Here is a 17,355-nt window from a genome sequence, read left to right as displayed (position 1 = left end):
TTTGTAATATCAAACAGAGCAATCGAATGAGCCATCTAATACTTACTAAAAAGTTAAATTAAGGGTCGGAAAACCATAGTAAAAGTATTGTCACAGAACATCTGGATGATGACCAAGTTATGTGGTGACGTTATTCTTACCTAATCTGACAGGGGAACTAGATTCTAATTTTTCTATATCCAAGTGGGCCTCTGATAATGGCAAAAAATAAGGTTTTGCTGTAAAGTGTGAAGCGGGTGGGGGGGTCCTTCTGAAATAACATAGTAAAATCCATTATGACTGGGGGACCCAGGCAGTATGAATTCCTCCATATCAGTTGTCTTTTCTCTCTATAACATTCTCTGTCGCGCAGGGCGGAGACTGAAGATCAGTAACTTGAAAATATAGTTTCTGGTGCTGCATAAGCCTCTCAGAGCTGGTCAGCAGATTCAAGTGTAGTCTGTTCCATAATTGTGCTAGTTAATGCACATTGTTCACCTATCCCTGAGGGTTAATTATGTAACTAAGAACGTTTGAAACTTCATCATAGCAGACTGTCTTCTCTGACTTTTTTGTAAAAACATCAGAGCATACTGGAACTTATGATTTTGCTCTGTAACTAAGTGGAAGCTTATCTAGTATTCCCCCACTTCCTTCTACCATGGCTAACGTATAATCAAAATGCATTTGATCCATCAATCGTACCTTTAAGTCCAGCCTGGCTGGCCAATCAGGCCATTGCCTTCATGTCCACCGTTGGGTAGTATTAACATTTGTATGTATCATCAGTAACAAAATCATAGCTTGAAACTTTTGTATCAAGAAGTAGAGGGAAAGGAACAGTCGGTGCCACCTGCCCACTATTGTGTAGGCATCAAGACTGAGGCAGTAGACATAAACAAGCTATTTATCATCAGTAATGCTCTTTCTGTAGGGAGTTCATCTAACAGCAGATCCCTCACCTTTTGACTATTCCCCCAGGCATCAGACTGGATCTTGGAAATCTTGAGCAGTACTCTTGAGCACCAGCAGGTGTTGGTAATGGCACTTCATCGCCATTGCTTTGTGATGGATAGTACATTTGCAGTCCTATAAAAGCACCACCCTTACGAGCTGACGTCAGTTGCTTTCTGACCAGTCTCTGATTACAAATGCGGTGCCTATTCAGATCAATCATGACTAGTGCACAGATCTCTAAGATGTGATCTTATTAAATGAGAAACCCCAGTTCACACAACAGGGAGGCAGGAGGTTCGGTGAGGAGCCTGCAGTTAGATAGTCTACTACCAGAAAGCGCATTACCAATGGAAAGTAACTCTTTCTCCTGACAGAGACTTCACACCCCAGATTCTTCAGCTTCTGAATAGATACCAAAGCAGTACTGCCCAGGTGGGTTGGTGAGCTGGGTCAAACCAAAAAGTACTGCAGGGTCGAATGGGCAAAATGCTCCACTCGACAGAATTGACTGTCCAGACATTAGTGCTTCATGAATGTATGAGGTGACTACCAAATCTCCTGCCAAATGTCCAGGACAGGTACTCCACATGTGAGTGCAGAGGTAGGAGCCATGATTGAGCTCACAAGAAGTCAAGGGCTGCTTTTTTGCCAGTGCGTTTCAGATCTTAATGCAGAGCACGATTCAGCAAGAGACGGTCCTCTTTTCCATAGCCTTGCCTCTTTTTTGCATCACTGAAACTGATAAAGAGCTGATAATCCACCTGGTGTTCTCTGGTATGATCAATATAGATGCTGAGAGCCCATTTTGGATCCAGCCGGTGGAGTCTGTTGTCCTTGGAGGGGTGAGGTGGAGCAAATAACTTCGGAAGAGTGGTGTTTCTATTGACATGAAAGGGAGCCCCAAACTTCAGAAGTAAGTAGGCTCGAGTCCATAGAACTAGTCTGTCTGGGTAGAAAGTGGTGTAAGGTGGTTGACAGTTAGGACCTGTAACTCACTTATCCACCTCACCAGCGTTATGACAAAAAGAAAGATCATCTTGATGGTAAGGGGCTGCAGATTACCACTGTGTAAAGCCTCAAAGGGTGCATACAAGGAATGTAAGGACCAAATTCAGATCCCATTTGGGCATAACAAATGGAGAAGAGGGGATTTATATTTTAACCCTTTATAGAAACGCAGTCTGGCTACAGTAAAAAGGCAAAAAGAGTACAAAAGTACTCTTTAACAGTGCCCAAATGCCTTCCTGTGCTAGGGACAACACAAACAACAAAACTTTGGACAGTTTGGCATGGAGTGAGTCGAACAATTTAGAAGTGCAGTAGGTCACATACGTATCCCAACGATGGGCTAAGGGATGCCTAGCTTTCAAAATGACATCAACAACTTTGGAAGGAAGGTCAAAGGCACTCAGATGTCGGTGCTCAATCTCCAAGCAATGAAGTGCAGGGTGCACAGGGTCGGGTGCAGAACCCTGGCCTGCTGCTAAATCAATTAAGCAATCATAGATTTGTAGAGCTCAGCTAATTTGTGGGCGTGCTGCTCAGTAAAAGAGCCAGGTCTTGAGGTCCTCCCTGAACTGCTCCAGTGATGCGGTCTGCCTGAGTTTGAGAGGTAACGTGTTCCATGTCTGGGCTGCTAGGTAAGAGAAGGATCTTCCTCCTGCTGTGCTTTCCGGATCACGGGGACAGCTACAAGGGCAAGCTGGGAGGAATGGAGATTCTGTTGGGTACGTAGAAGATGAGGCAGTGGTTGAGGTTGCCGATCCTTTGTTGTGTAGTGCCTTGTAGGTGTGGATCAGGAGTTTGTATGTGATGCACTTGTTGACTGGTAGCAAGCTAAGACAGGAGATCCTCCAGCAGGGGCACCCTCATCAGGAGGGTAACTTGGTAAGTAAGATTGGGGGTAGTAAGCTTCCAATTTTCCAACAATCACACTGTCATATAATGTTAAAATACATTACACAACAAGCAGGGCAAACAAAAGTGGCTAAGGGGGCAGTGCAATGGGAGACCAATTCAGATTTGTAGGGGTACTAAGGGAGAGAAAACAATCATTTGTAAAATACCCAACATTTTTTAAGATTTTCAAAGTGGAGTGTGTGTGCGTTTGTCTGTACTGATGTAAAAATTCTTGGTGAAATCTGACAGACACCTTATCATACCCAACTGAAAGTATCTGTACCCAACTTTTCACCAGAAAATACAGTTATTAGGGGGATGTAACATCCCAAACACCTACGTCCCTGAGCCGGATCAGAGGACAAATGGTCATTCTCAGGAGGTCGTAATACTATACTCAACATGTCCAGTACGAAGGCACAAATATAATTTGGGCCTGGTTGGTGGTGATCTTCTTCAGAACTCAGGGCAGGAGAGATATTGTTGGGAAGGCGTACAGGAGTCCAGAGTTCCACTCGCCGGGGAACACATCTCTGAGCGAGAAATGCCTTTGAAACTCCCAAACGTAAAAGTACTGACATTGTGCGTTCTTAGCAGTGGTTAAAACATCAAGCCAGCATTCTCCCCACCATTGGAAAAGACCCAGCACCACCTCAAGATTTAACTGCCATTTGTGATCCGCAAAGCATAAACAGCTTAGTTCATCCGCTCTGGAGTTCAGAGAACACACCAGGTGCTGTGTCAACAGAAAAATCTCTTAGCGGTCCAGCCAAATTCAGAGACGCAAAGCCTGCTGGCACAGGGTCAATGACCTCACCCTCTTTGTTGCACTACCACATGGCGGTGGTGTTGTCCATGAGCAGAAAAGAAATCAGAGGGACAGGAAGGAAATAACTGGTCCAGTGTACACCCTCCCACAATTATAATGTAAGTAATGTCTAAGTACACTGCTCCGAAAGGTTTGACACCTCTCAACTGATTAGGTGGAGTATCATCAGGCATATTAATGTGTTAGAAGCAAGTGTCCTCTCCCACCATTTGGTGACATGCTTCATTATCGGGCATTGCTCCCAGTCAGGCCGGCGCTGCAATGCCTGATGGGCCCCACAATCGGTTGAGAGGTGTCTAACCTTTCAGAACAGTGTACTTAGACATTATGTATATTGTCCATGAAGACCCATACCAGCTTCTCTTTGATGGAGGGCAGGAAGACTTTCAAGCCCAAGTGGATGGCTCTCAGCTTCAGATAGTTAATATGGAGCCAAGCCTGCGCCTGAGACCAGACACCTCCTACACATCTGATATTCACCTTTGCCAGATGGCCTTCCCAAACCAGAAGTGATGCGTTGGTCCCCAATGTGAGCTCTGGTTGAGTAATGAGGAGTCTGCCTCTGATCCAATCGCGGTCGCACAGGTGCCACTGCAGATATTTTGCAGACTCCTCTTAAATCTAGACCAAGTCTGAAAAATCTGCTTGCTGCTGTGCCTCAGGGGACTTAAAATGTCTCTGCAGAGCCCACATATACCACCAGGTGTGCTTGGCCAGGTGGATGGTAGAGGACATTAGTCCCAGCAGCCTCAGTCATCCTCACTGAGATCCTGGAGAGAGGCTGAAAGGCTGGGCTCATAGCCCAAATGTCCTGGACTCTTTGTTCAGAGGGACAGGTGCCAAACTGCATACTGTCCAGAACAGCTCACATGAGAAGGAGCATATGAAGGTTTCAGGTGTAACTTGAGCACACTGATAGTGAACCCCAAGGATTTCAGGAGTGGTTTACGGCTGCCTGGGGTGAACCTGCGTATAATAGCCAGTTATCAAGGTAGGGGAAGACTGGAACACTGATCTCCAAAGATATACTGCTACTACCGCCATTACTTTTGTGAACACACTGGGGCGCTTACAAGGCCAAAGAGGAACACAGTGAACTGGAAATGATCATGGCCTACCGCGAACTGCAGGTAAAACCTGTGGGCCTGCAGGAAGGAGAAGGTTGAAATGAGCGTCCTGCAGGTGCAGCACTACCATCCAATTTCCAGGGTTGAGAACAGATAAGGTCTAGATCAAGTTCATCTTGGACTTCCTCTTGGACTTGCTTAAAGACTCAGATCATGATGACGATCTGTCACCAGAGCGACTGGGACCTACCTTTGGACTTCAACCGATCCTGATGCTGGATCTTGCTGTGCTTCGCCGCAAAGAGCTCTGTTTCCTAGTCTCAAATGGCCTTGGAGTGCATCAAGGCACAATCACTGCAGGCGTTGGAATCATTGTCCAACCCCATATGTCACAGGAAAGCCACATGTGGGTCAGCCACAGACATTTGTTTGCAACGTTGTAACCTATTCATCTACTTCCTTGTAGTCTCTTCTTTCTGAAGAAAAACAGTACAAGGCAATAATGCAGCACCCACTCAGCCATTAATTATCTAGGGTTTGTACAGATATGGAGAGGCATGAGAAAACAAAGGGACAGCATTGCAGCACTGACACTGGCTCCATCCTCGAGCCTGTACAGGACCAGAGGAAGGCAAGAGGTAAGCATCCCCAGCCATTACCCTACTTTCTTCAGATTAGCAGAGACCTGTGTGAGACAGGGGAAGCCAGTCACAACAATGTACAACAGGCCAGAGGTTCCTGCCATGGTCTCCCTTTGGAAGACAGGAGGTCTATACAAAATAGTATCTCCTCTGTCCGTGCATGAAAATCAATAAATGCAACATCAGTTGGGCAGGAAAACAGTAACTGGTAAATATCAACATTGGCCGTTTATGGTCTAACAGAATACATACGTGATCAATGAAGGAGCCTAGGAATTTGTTCATTGCATGATATGCCTTAGTACTCTGTTCAAAAGCAGTTCCAGAAGAATTCAAAAATCTTGAATGGGCATTTTGCTGTAAGAAATAAAACTATTTAAGTTTACCATATAAATATTTTTCCAAAAAATGTTTCTTAAACAAATGTTATTTACTACACACCATTGTAAGTGTATTATGAATCCGGTCAAATTGCAGTCTTGTCTTGGTTGCAATGGAAATCTGAAAAGTTTGAATGTCTGTGTTGGGAAGCAGACCTCTCTGACTGCACATATTTTCCTGAAAAATTAAAAACACATTTTCAATGCAGACACACAAGTTCTAGGAGGAGCAACGCGACTTCAAAGACCTATAATAAAAGTTTCACTAATAGCTAACACAAAGGCTAATACATTTTTCATGACATTTTCAAACCTTGATTTCAACTAGAAACCTTGTCCCGGTAAAAGAAAATTCAACTATGAGCCCTACCCATGCCTATCCTGTTTTATGATGTGGGTAAGTGAAGAAATTTTCCACGTCTTTATGATGCATTCTAAAGTAACAGGGTAAGGATTCCCTGTACTGTTTACCAAGAATAGATTTAAGAACATTCAGGGCTATTCGCAAAGGTAAATGGCACTTGAGCTTAATTTATACATGTATATTATGTTAATAGTTTACTTTTAAAATTTTGAGTAACCTGGTTTCATTTGGCAATTCACAAAATGCAAATATAAAGTCATTGAAAAGTGTAGATGTACATGTCTCCAACCTCTGAAAAAGGGTGTGGAGCCAAATTTACGAGGAAGTACATAGTAAGCCAAGAACCACACATGAACAACATACAGCCAACTAGTGATACAGCAACACCCTCCCACTGAATATAATGGAGCTAGGGACTTAAAGGTACACCGCATAGGACATAATGTTGAAATAAATTATTAAAATAGATCAAATATTATTATTTATAATTTAATGTTAAAAAATATTAAGAAAGTACATATTTGTGATTTGTTACAGAATATTTTAAGAACCTTTTCTAATTTAAAAGCTAGTATAATGATTTAAAAGAAATTACATTTCTTTTAATTAATTCTATACATCACTTAAAAAAATATTAATCTATAATAAAAATATTCTTCTAGAGGGGAATTTATTTTCTAATTTAAACTTCAGAAAAATAATTTTGATCTGATTTAATATATGTAAATTAATTAAAGATTTAATTCACAATTAGGTCAATAGTGTTGTAGAACCAGTTACTTACCTGTGGTAACGTATTATCTGGAGGCGACAGGATTTAGCCACAGATTCCTTATTTTAGAATCCTACCCAGGCACGAGACTGGATCCGAACATTTTTCCCCAGCACTTGGCGCACTGGAAGAGGGTGTTGGGCGACTCCGTACTGACGTCGTCCACAGGATGTGATGTCTATGGAGTCCACATAACCTCCTCTCCAAAGCACCGTCAGTTTCTTCTGTGACTATTACCACACCCAAAACATGGAGCCACATATAGAAACTGCCTATCAAAACTGTGTGCTAAAATAAAAGACAACTTTGTGTCAAATAGTCACTAAGGGCCAGATGTACCAAAGGATTTTACCCATTCTGTGTCTATGGGAAAAAGCGTTCGTACATATGGCCCTAAATTCTTAACTCAGGATGAGAATTTCCACAGCAAAACCTTTGAGGCAAACAAGGACTCAGTTTGCAGAGTGGAAAGGAGAGGAGGAATGTTTAGGAATCTGTGGCTAGATCCTGTCTCTATCAGATAATAAGTTACCGGATGTAAGTAACTTGTTCATCTGATAGAAACATCTAGCCACAGATTCTTTATTTTAGAATCTGATACCAAAGTCATACCATCCCTGAAAGAGGGGCTGTGAACAAAACCGGTTTAAAACAAGATAAAAAGACCAGACATTCATAATAATTCAGCCGAGCCATCTACAACATAAAAACCTGTGGAAGGAACTACAGGTAAGTAAAGTCATAAGACATTAAAAAAATATGGGAATAAAACTATCCATGTTATTATGAAGAATTTGTTTCAGAAGCCAACCGACAACATGAATATAAAACTATTCGCACCCTTAATGGGGGCAAACCCATGCATGCTCACCCCATAAGAACTGTAGAAATGACCACAGTAATAAAAGTCCTAAAGACATTGAAAACATGGGGATAACGTTACCCATGACAGCAGGACAATTTTGCCAATGCCTTTAAGAATATAAATTAATTTGCTTCTATATCCAGAGCCAAACTGCTAGTTCAATACTTGTGACACACAAATAAGCGCACCATGCAACTGAACCATACTTGTTATATAAAGTTCTATCCCAGACACACCTGCTCTATAAAAAAACACAGAGAAAGGTCCTACTCCTGTGGAGAAAGCATAAAGAATGCTCTATTCTAAGATTTATTGCTACCTCCAGATCCATCATGGTCTGACCCCCTACATTATGAATTCGGAGGACCTCCCAGAATACGACCCTAAAGAAGCCAAACTGTTACTTGGCGATCTGGGAGACCACTGAGTAGAAAGATCTATAGATCTCTAGTCCATCACATGCTAAACACATCTAGGGATCCCCGCTAAGCATGGGAGCGGCACCCTGAAGGATGAGGATTGGGCCGAGGCTCTGAAATCCCCATGCCATGCAGTGATTGCAACTCAATTATGCTTCATTTATTTGTATTTTCTGTACAAGACCTAGCTTACGAGGCGCAGAATCTGGGAGATGGGGACCATCGTTTTTCCCTCCTGCATCCACCGCACCACCCAGAAGGGAGACTTCATACACACCACATGTTTGTGCAAGCGACTGGAGTATTCTGGAGGCAGGGGATCACTTGTTTAAGCACGGCCCTGGGGACATTCATAGCCTACAACTTGCTCTCTTGCACATCTCGGCGGACTTGAACCTGAATCAGCACTGCCAAAGACTTATGCGATCAGGCCTGATGGTGGCCAAGAAAGACACTGCTCGCAGTGGGAAAGGTAAGGATCCACCCTCTGTGGAGTCCTGGTGCGACAGACTTGACTAGTGCATACGGAGGGAGATCTCTGTGTAAATAGCAAGGGTTGTCTCCAAAAGCACACCAAAGTCTTGCTGATTACAGAGACATCGCTCTTGACCCAGAGCACAGCCGGCAGCGGCGATATTTGGAAATTTGGGCATAAGAGAGCTGATATATAGTTGTTTTCCATACAGACGTGGCAGTGGTTGTTGGGAGAGCACTGGGCCAGAGTCATGGGTACCGTACACCATAACTGTTTTATTCTTTTTTTCTACTTACTGTGATACAAAACACACTAGAGTCAATAAAATGTGTTTTTTAAAACAGGGAGCACAGCAAACAATGTGCCTGTGGCCTACCTTGAATTGTAGGTAGAGCTTAATGGCCGACAGGACAGGGATATGAAAATAGTGTCCTGGAGGTCCAACGCCACCATCCAGTCTCCGGGATTCAGAGCAGATAGAACCTCGGCCAGAGTGAGCATTTCTTATTTTTTCGTTCGCAGGAAGGCACTGAGACGTTGAAGATCCAAAATAGGATGAAGGCTTCCATCCTTCTTCCGCACAATGCAGTTGCAGGAATACTTTCCTGTCCCAACTTCTGAGGCTAGTACCCTCTCTATTGCACCTTTGGCTAAAAGAGCATACTGCTCCGGGTGCAAAACGGACAGATCATTCTCCCAAAGCTGCTGTGATGTAGGCTGCAGATGTGGTGGGTTGAAAAGGAATGTCAGAGCATAGACCCACTGGACAATTTGAGGGACCCATCTGACAGATATGATGCTCTGCCACCCCTGAAAGAAGTGGATGAACCTGCCTCTTACAGAGGTGGCTGTGTGGCAGTAAGAGATCATTAAAGAGGTTTAAAAGTTGTTGTTGGAGAGGCTGGAGATTGTGATGTAAGCTGCCTTGATGGCCTGGTTGCTGTTTGTTGGGCCACTGCCCCAGCCTCAAAAGGACTGTGAGTCTTGCTGTGGGGTGGTGGGGCTTGACATTGCCAATGTGCATAGCCCCTAGCATATCTCCTAAAGGGGTGAAAATGTTGGGTGGCATTGCAGTACAGGTCATGAAAGGCCCAAAGAGCATTCTGTGGCGTGGCTCTTTTTGAAACACTACTGGGCCAAGTCTGCTTTTGTTCACCAAGCGCTAGATAAATGGTGCAGCGAACCAAGTGATAGCTGGCATTGACCGACTGCAGAGCAAAGCTTGCTGACTAAAACATCCTCTTAATAAACATTTCCATGTCTCTAGATTCTTTGTCCAGACAGGCAGAGGGAAAGAATTTAGGGTTTAATATATTAGTGGATCCATGGACCACTAACATCTCAGGAGATTGATGCTAAAGCTGGTCTATTGCAATGTGCGACTTGACGATTAACCAGAGATCCAGAATATAGTCTAGCCCAAGAGCACTTCAGTCACTGCCTCTTTGAAGGGCAGAAGAAGTTCGCTTAGTACCTGGCCAGGCAGAAGGAATTCAGTAAGGACATTAGTTTTTATTTCCACAGTGGGAGGTGGAGGTTCAGGATTCCAGCAGCTTTTCTAATGACTGTAACAAAACATGCTGCTAGAACAGGAGGGGAACCAATCCAGTTTCAGGTGAGATATCCAATCCAATAGCATCTTGCAAGTCTTTTTATCAGTTGTTCTCCTGATAGTGTGGGGCAAACAAGTCTCCATCACCCCCACTGTCATTCAATATAGTTGACTCTGATTCAAGTTTAAGCCAAAAAGTTGGTGCAGCATCGGTCTGTGACTGCCTGTATAGTGTTTGGGTCCTCAATTCTAGATGAATTCAGCTTGGAGTCCGATACCACAATAGATTGTGAATCCTCATCCAGCAACATCTGTGTCTGCTTTCACGTCCAAGGTACTGGCACAGATTTTGGGGCTGGTTTCCAAGTCAGCACTGATGCTGGTGTGGAGCCTGAAGCAGGTTCAAAAGGCAGACACGGCATATAGGAGAGATCCGCAAGCTGTAACCAAATGCAATGCCCCTGTGGATCCTTAAGGCTTGAAGGTGCACCAGGAGAAGCAGGAAGCTTTCTAAATATGTGTAGTATGGCCTCTCTAAAGGATATGATCTGCTACAACATCCCCAACAGACAAAGGTGCATTGGACCAAGGCTGGAAATCAACTCATTGGTGGTACATGGCTCAGTGACACTCCTGCGCCTTCTCTGGCGATTGAGAGTGGAGGGAATAGTTGAGTACCGCTTGGACTTACTGTGGGTTTATTTTGGAACTTACATGAAGGCTTCAACCATGAAGAAGATCTGCCATGGAAATGACTACAGGAGCGGGTTCACACTTGACTTCGACTGGGAGCGGGACCAGCATGGAGATTTGCAGTGTTTTGCCATATTGAGCTTTGCTTCACCTTCTTGGATGACTTTCTGATTCATCTAGGCAGAGCTGAAAAAGGCTTTAGATCGTGCATCTAACCCAAATATCAAAGGTACACCTCTTGTGACTCTGTTACCAACACTTGTTTACAACAGTCCCTACAAGGTTTCCACCCCGTAGTCTTAGAAGGTAACATGTTCCCTTGCACACCGGAAGAACTGAAGAGAAAAAACAATTGTGAGAAAAAAATCTCTTCAAAGTATAAAGAAAAGGAGTGGAGCTGCGCAACTACAAGTAAAGGCAAGGAAAAGAAAGGAACTGATGTCAGCGTGCATGGGTGAAGTTTAATGCAGATCAAGATCTGTTTGCCACTTCTGGAGAGGAGCGAAGTTGGTAAGGAGTCACATGGCACCACCTACTGTGAGCAGGAGCACTGCTTTTGAGTTTTCAGATCCAGTCTGGTGCCTGGGGGTATTCACACAGTGAAGAATGTGAGGTTAGATGTATCAACCTGAAAAGGATATTTTGTACTATCTTTGCTGCCTGCATTATTGAGAAAGGAGCAAACAGATTTTTGTACGAGTTCAAATTCCGGAAGAAACTGATTTTGCCTTCTATTTTCTGTGGTCAAGTAATTAAGATTGTAACAGAAAAAGGCTGTCCATTACTGAGGCAAAATTAAATTGCTGAATTTCTAATTATGAATGTAGAACAAACTGCAAAATCGAGGTGCTTCATAGTTTTCTTTAACAGGTAATTTTATTTACATTTTACAACTTACTAAAAGAGAACAAAAAGACAGCTCATTAAGTAACAGAATCAGGCATTGATTTTTTACATCAGCGATATGATTCTTTATATAGCTGGCAAGAGTTTGTTGCTGTGTCAGATAAATCATTTCCCCCACCCACTTCTCAATATTTAGTCCACATGCCTCATATGCTTTTTTGGGCATCCACGTGACTCATAGGTTTTATTGCACCGGTATGCAACAGTTCAATCTCACCTTTCACTTAGTAGTGGGAGATAAGTAGCCACTCCTTTTGCCAATAAACAGCACTAGCTCCATGTACAACTTACTATAATATTGTTGTGGGTTCATTTTACACTCTGCCTGCGGCCTGTGCCCTTTCACCTACATATGTGCTCCGATTTAATTTATTCAGTTTTATTCATTTTTAGTTAGCCCGCTTTCAGTTGGGATATTTTTATTTTCTAATCAGTTGTAACTTTGAGATTCTGCAAAAGCAATATTATTATTCTTTGCATGGCATTTCACCATGTACCGCTGTCCAAGGCTGACAAGAACAGTACATGATATTCCAGCTAGCAACTGTCGCCACAAGAGTATGTAAACAGTCCGATCCTTAGGCACATGCCCATCAGTCTGACCCTTAGGCACATGCCCACGTCAGACCTTTTCATGGAACTGAAATATATTTTCTTATAAAAACACTGTACAGGCCAAAGGACAACAGGGAGGTCATTCCGGCCAGGATTTCGTCCATGCTGCATGCCATTCTATTGCTGACCTTAGCCCTGTCTCTACAACCATTCAAGAGACAGCAGGCAGACCCCTATCTTCCAGGTAATGGGGGTGCGTGTTACTCTCATGGACGAAGTAGGGACAGATTGGGCTATCACTGCTATGCTCTCGCTTAGGAGTTAGGGGTTAGGTAGAATTCATTATCTATGTCATTCCAATATGATGGGATTGTTCGTCACCACCATTCTAATCCTGTTATGTCTCATTGCCCTACTAATTGTAGCTCATATATTTTATTGTAGATTCCAGTCTTTTCAATAAATGTATTGAAAACCAATCTGCATCTTTTTCTTTGGCCTATGTGTGTGTATGAGACCTTTTGCTAACGAAAGAAAGGGGTGAGACTTGTTGACCACTACTTTCCCTGAGAAGCCACAGTGTCATGTTTTAGGCTGCCACAAATCACCTTTTCTTTCAAGTTTGAGTGCGGTGCTGCTAGTTAGCTGAAAGGATTGTGCTGACAGCTGCAAAGATGGTGTGAGATTGACTCAGGTACCCACAAAGTGTGGTGCTGTTGGCCCAAATCTAGCAGTCTCGTTCCAATAACAGGAATCCTATGACATTATCCAAATCAACATGGTCTAAGATATTGATATGCTCCAGATTTTTAACAAAGGTTTTCACGTACCAAGCTATTTCTTTGTCAAAATGTGTTTTATTCGCGCAAAAGGCTTTCTAAGCAAAAGTGCCATACTTTTTAGATGTCATGACAGCGCAGCTGTCTGCAGGATGTATTGTTACTAGTACTTAAAAATACTCAGAGTGGGCTTAGGCTTTTTCCCAGAAGAGTGCTATTGGTTGTTGAGTGTATCATTCCATCGTCTAGGGAGTGTCAGCAATGCATCTGAAAAGGACACTAAATACTACACTCCTATTTCCAAATATTTATCCAACTTATACATTTGACACCGAAATCAATTCTTTTTTATTTGTTTTAATGCAACAATCATTTTTTCTAAATGTATTCTTATTTCTTTATTCTTAGGGCTTGAACTGTCTCCTTGTTACTGGTCTTCATCACTTCAGGATGGCCTGACCTCAAGATGGACATCAAGTAATAACTTAGGCGTGCATTTTATTTAATAAACTACCAGCAGCTTCTCTTCGCTTCTGCTCTGGCCAATTTGTTTTTCATTTTACTCTCCATATAATTGTCTCCTAACTGGTTTTTATTCAATCCAATGTTCGTTTCACTTGTAAACAAATCATGTAGGCTCCCTTGCTTCATTTCACTTGGTTTGGACAGTAAGGGAGCCTGCCTGATAATCCTATTGCAAATGTATTCAAGTTTCGGGATGTAAAGTCTTATATTTGTATGTTCTGCTCAGGTTATACACTTCATGGTTCTAAATGAGAGTAGCATTGTACTGCCCATTTCCTTTACAGTAAAAAGGCAGAATTCTCCTTCTTCTTACAGAAGTGACTGGTGAGGTTTTCCATATAGTCAAAATGTTTGCATTAGCATGCGATTACAGCATAGCCATGCTAATGTTATTTGTAGAAATAAATTATGTTATCATGCCTTGACTAGATATAGTTAATGTGGGCCTTAATTTCAAATAGTCTGATGTTGGTTGCCATTTTGCTTTATGACACATGAACAGTTCATTTCTAGGCAAACTGGAGTTCTAATTGTCAAACACAATGTTCTTTTTCCTTCTTCCTAGGTAAAGAACTGTTTTCTTCTCTTTGTAATTAGTAACGTATTCAAGAGACACCTGCAGTGAGTGGACTAGTCCATGTAACGTACATTGCTACAAACAGTGTACATCTAAAGGACTCTGAGAGAAGTTTGTTAGTGAGAAAACACTGAGAAGCTAACAAATATGTAATTGGACCATTTCTCTTTAGGCTGATTTGACAGTCTTATGACACCTGCGTGTATGTGTTTATAATGTAAGAGTTTGTGTTTCTTTTAGGTGCAGTACAGTTGAATTCCATTGAGGGCACAGCAGATCAGAACATTTTACAGTACTTTCTCAGAGAGAGAGGACTGGGCCTCCTTTTTGTCTTTCCATCTGAGGTGATCCTACGCTGGTCTGTCCTCTTCTTCATAAGATTTGATGAATTGATTTGCATACTAGTTGAAGCATGTGCATTCTGATTATATTCTGCTACTACCCTGGTTTTTGCCTTCTGTAAACCATTAAGTTTACTAAACCATTATGGTTTGACAAAAAAATAATCCCTGTTATTTTGGCTAATGTGTTTCACATATTATTGAATGTATTGATTTGTTGACCATGCTCAGGTGTGGAGCACCAACATTATTTAGGGTATTAACACAACTCCATCGAGAGAAGCACTTTATAGTTCCTGAATTTGTCACTTAGAAAAGCACAAGCATGACTTGGCTCTTCGAACAAGTTGTGATGTTTGAAGAGAGGAAAGACATCATTAGGGAGTAAAGAGAAAAATAGTTACCTCATCCGCTATTTGCGGATCTCAGTGCACATCAATGATACAGGGTTTGTAATGCAGAATAGTATTAACTCGATAAATGACATTTACATTAAGCACATTTCGTTTAAGCTAACATTAGTTAATATAGGTCTGGATTTCAAAACAGCTAACCCAGTATGCAGCCATCTTTTAGTTCATTGTTATTTTTTCATTTGTGTTCCACTTTGCACAGACAGACGATTCATATACTAGCACCAGTAAACACTGCCCTGAGATGCAGTGTCCCTTTCCCAGGTACAGACTAATGTTGTCTTTCTTTAGAGCTCTGTAGAACATGGTTCTGTTGGGAATGAATTGTTTCAAAGCCTCACTTATTGGGATCACAGTGTGATTCACATGAGAGCTTGCACTTGCACAAAAGTAACAATATTTGTACAAACAGTTGAGGTGCCTGAAGAGCACCAGGCATGGGTATTGCATATTGTGAATCTGTGGGATAGTATTGAATAGTATAATTTCCAACACTATATTGCTCTTCCTTTATCCTGACTGATGTGATTCACGTGGTTTTAATACAGTTGTATTCATGTATAATTTTATTGCATTTTGCGTTATAAAATAAGTCCATTCCTAAAGGTTGTGGACTCACTGTCCCTAATATTTAGGAGGCGACACTACATCAGTCTGACCTCCGATGTGTGCCTTATATTATTTCCGATAAACTTTACTTTGTTCTGCTATTTTGTTATTTGCATTTTAGCCTGAGATACACACCATCTCTTGATTTAAATAACTAATTGACTGTTGTTAACCATTTAATTTTGCCTTCTGTAACGTTTTTAAAAACTTTAATAAACCTTCATGGTTTTATTCTACATTTTTGTCTCGTTGGTCTGCTTTAGAATTTCTAGTGAATTTTGCTGGACAGATCCAGTTTAGGAGCAACAAAATCCATAAGGATTAGCACTGCTCCGGTCCATCAAATAGAACTTTACATTTATGTATCCAGAAATAGTTCTAATACTCTCAAAATACACAGAGCAATGTGAAGTCTACATTGTACCGAGCAGCAGGAGACCAGCCAATGTAGTAAATTATGCTCTGAGCAGGGCCATTAATGCATTTTGCTGGAAAACAAGACCTCATCTTGTACACAGGCTTGCCTGGTAACTACTTTGTTTCCAGAAACTTTTAGATCTTTCCATTAGGCGACTACTGAGAGATGTTTGAGGCATATGCAACTCTTAATTATCAAAGCAGGCAGGAGAAATAATAGGCACACAAGCCCTCCAGTGAACGTAGTATGAACAATCAACAGCCACACGGAAAATGGAGCAGCGAAAATAATTAAATCGCCTAGGACTGTGTGGGATCAAAACATCGCAAACACAATCAAATAATGTCAAATCAGATTGCTAATAAAGTCAGGTTAGGTACAAGTAGTAAAGAATATATTTAATTACAACAGCAGTGTTTGTGTCATGCCCAGAGGGATGGCTGGGTGGATTAACAGGATCCAATGTGGTAAAACAAACTGGACCTTGTGGAGGGTCCCAAATAAAAAAAACAACATTTTTTGGAGGTTCGTGGCTCTACTGCGACACTCAGTGTGACACCTCTGGAGAATACCCGAGAATCCGCAGTGCACCGAAAAAGTTAAAACAAGCATTTGCAATGCAATGGGTCTCGCATTTGCTCGACTTAGAGCTATCAGCGTTGTAAAGCCCTAACCGGACTTTTCTTGCCACATAAATTGAAGATGAAAAGTAAAACGGTTTCACATAAGCGATTTAAGGTGCCTCAGCATGAGCGTGAAGAGCGAAGGACAGACACAAAAGGAAACAGAAGTTCATTTGCAGTCAAACCCATCGGTAGTTATGTAATTATCCATGAGTCTGCACACAGAAATCAATTAACTCCAGCATATTTTTATGATCGATGTCCCTCGCATGTACATTGTTTTCTGGTGTAGAGCATAATTACCATTTCCCGAGGAAATCAGCACTCAGATGGATGGTGTACCGCGGATGAGAGCTCCATTTATCAGGAAAGGAGACAAAGCTCCAAATAAAAACAGATTGGAGACTGTGCTCATGATATACTTTTGGGTGGCCTTTTTTCCCTTAAAATCACTTTGGCACCCCTAACTTTATACTCTGGATTATCCCATTCGTATATAAGGTATTACCAGACGCGGCTCCTCCGTATGGGCAGAGGAGCGTCGCCCCCCCCGCCAGCAGCAACCGCTGCAAATCCTCTTACACGGAAAGGATAATAAACTCTGTTTATTATCCTTTCCGTGTAAAAGGGGCAGGGCATTGGGGGTGATGAGCCAAGGGGAGTGCTCTGTGCACTCCCCTCAGAGTGCAAGTGTGTTTGGCCGGCTGTCTCGGGCCG

The 17,355-nt window shown here is 42.2% G+C and overlaps 1 protein-coding gene across 2 annotated transcripts in view; it reads right to left on the bottom strand.

Moving 5' to 3' along the window:
• The window catches only part of TMEM67 (transmembrane protein 67), a 663,651-nt gene that overhangs the window by 106,083 nt on the left and 540,213 nt on the right, over positions 1 to 17,355 (bottom strand). Inside the window, exons 24-25 of one of the 2 annotated variants that reach the window (XM_069220469.1) lie at positions 5,814 to 5,930; positions 5,625 to 5,744 (exon numbers count right to left, since the gene is read on the bottom strand). In XM_069220469.1, the coding sequence (XP_069076570.1) occupies positions 5,625 to 5,744; positions 5,814 to 5,930 (237 nt within the window). The remainder of the gene's footprint in view (positions 1 to 5,624; positions 5,745 to 5,813; positions 5,931 to 17,355) is intronic. The other variant, XM_069220470.1, reaches the window with a different exon arrangement.

The sequence above is a fragment of the Pleurodeles waltl genome, chromosome 2_2 (assembly GCF_031143425.1).
Source record: "Pleurodeles waltl isolate 20211129_DDA chromosome 2_2, aPleWal1.hap1.20221129, whole genome shotgun sequence".
Taxonomy (NCBI): domain Eukaryota; kingdom Metazoa; phylum Chordata; class Amphibia; order Caudata; family Salamandridae; genus Pleurodeles; species Pleurodeles waltl.
Note: the sequence above shows the minus strand (reverse complement) of the source record. Positions and strands in the feature narration are given on the sequence as shown.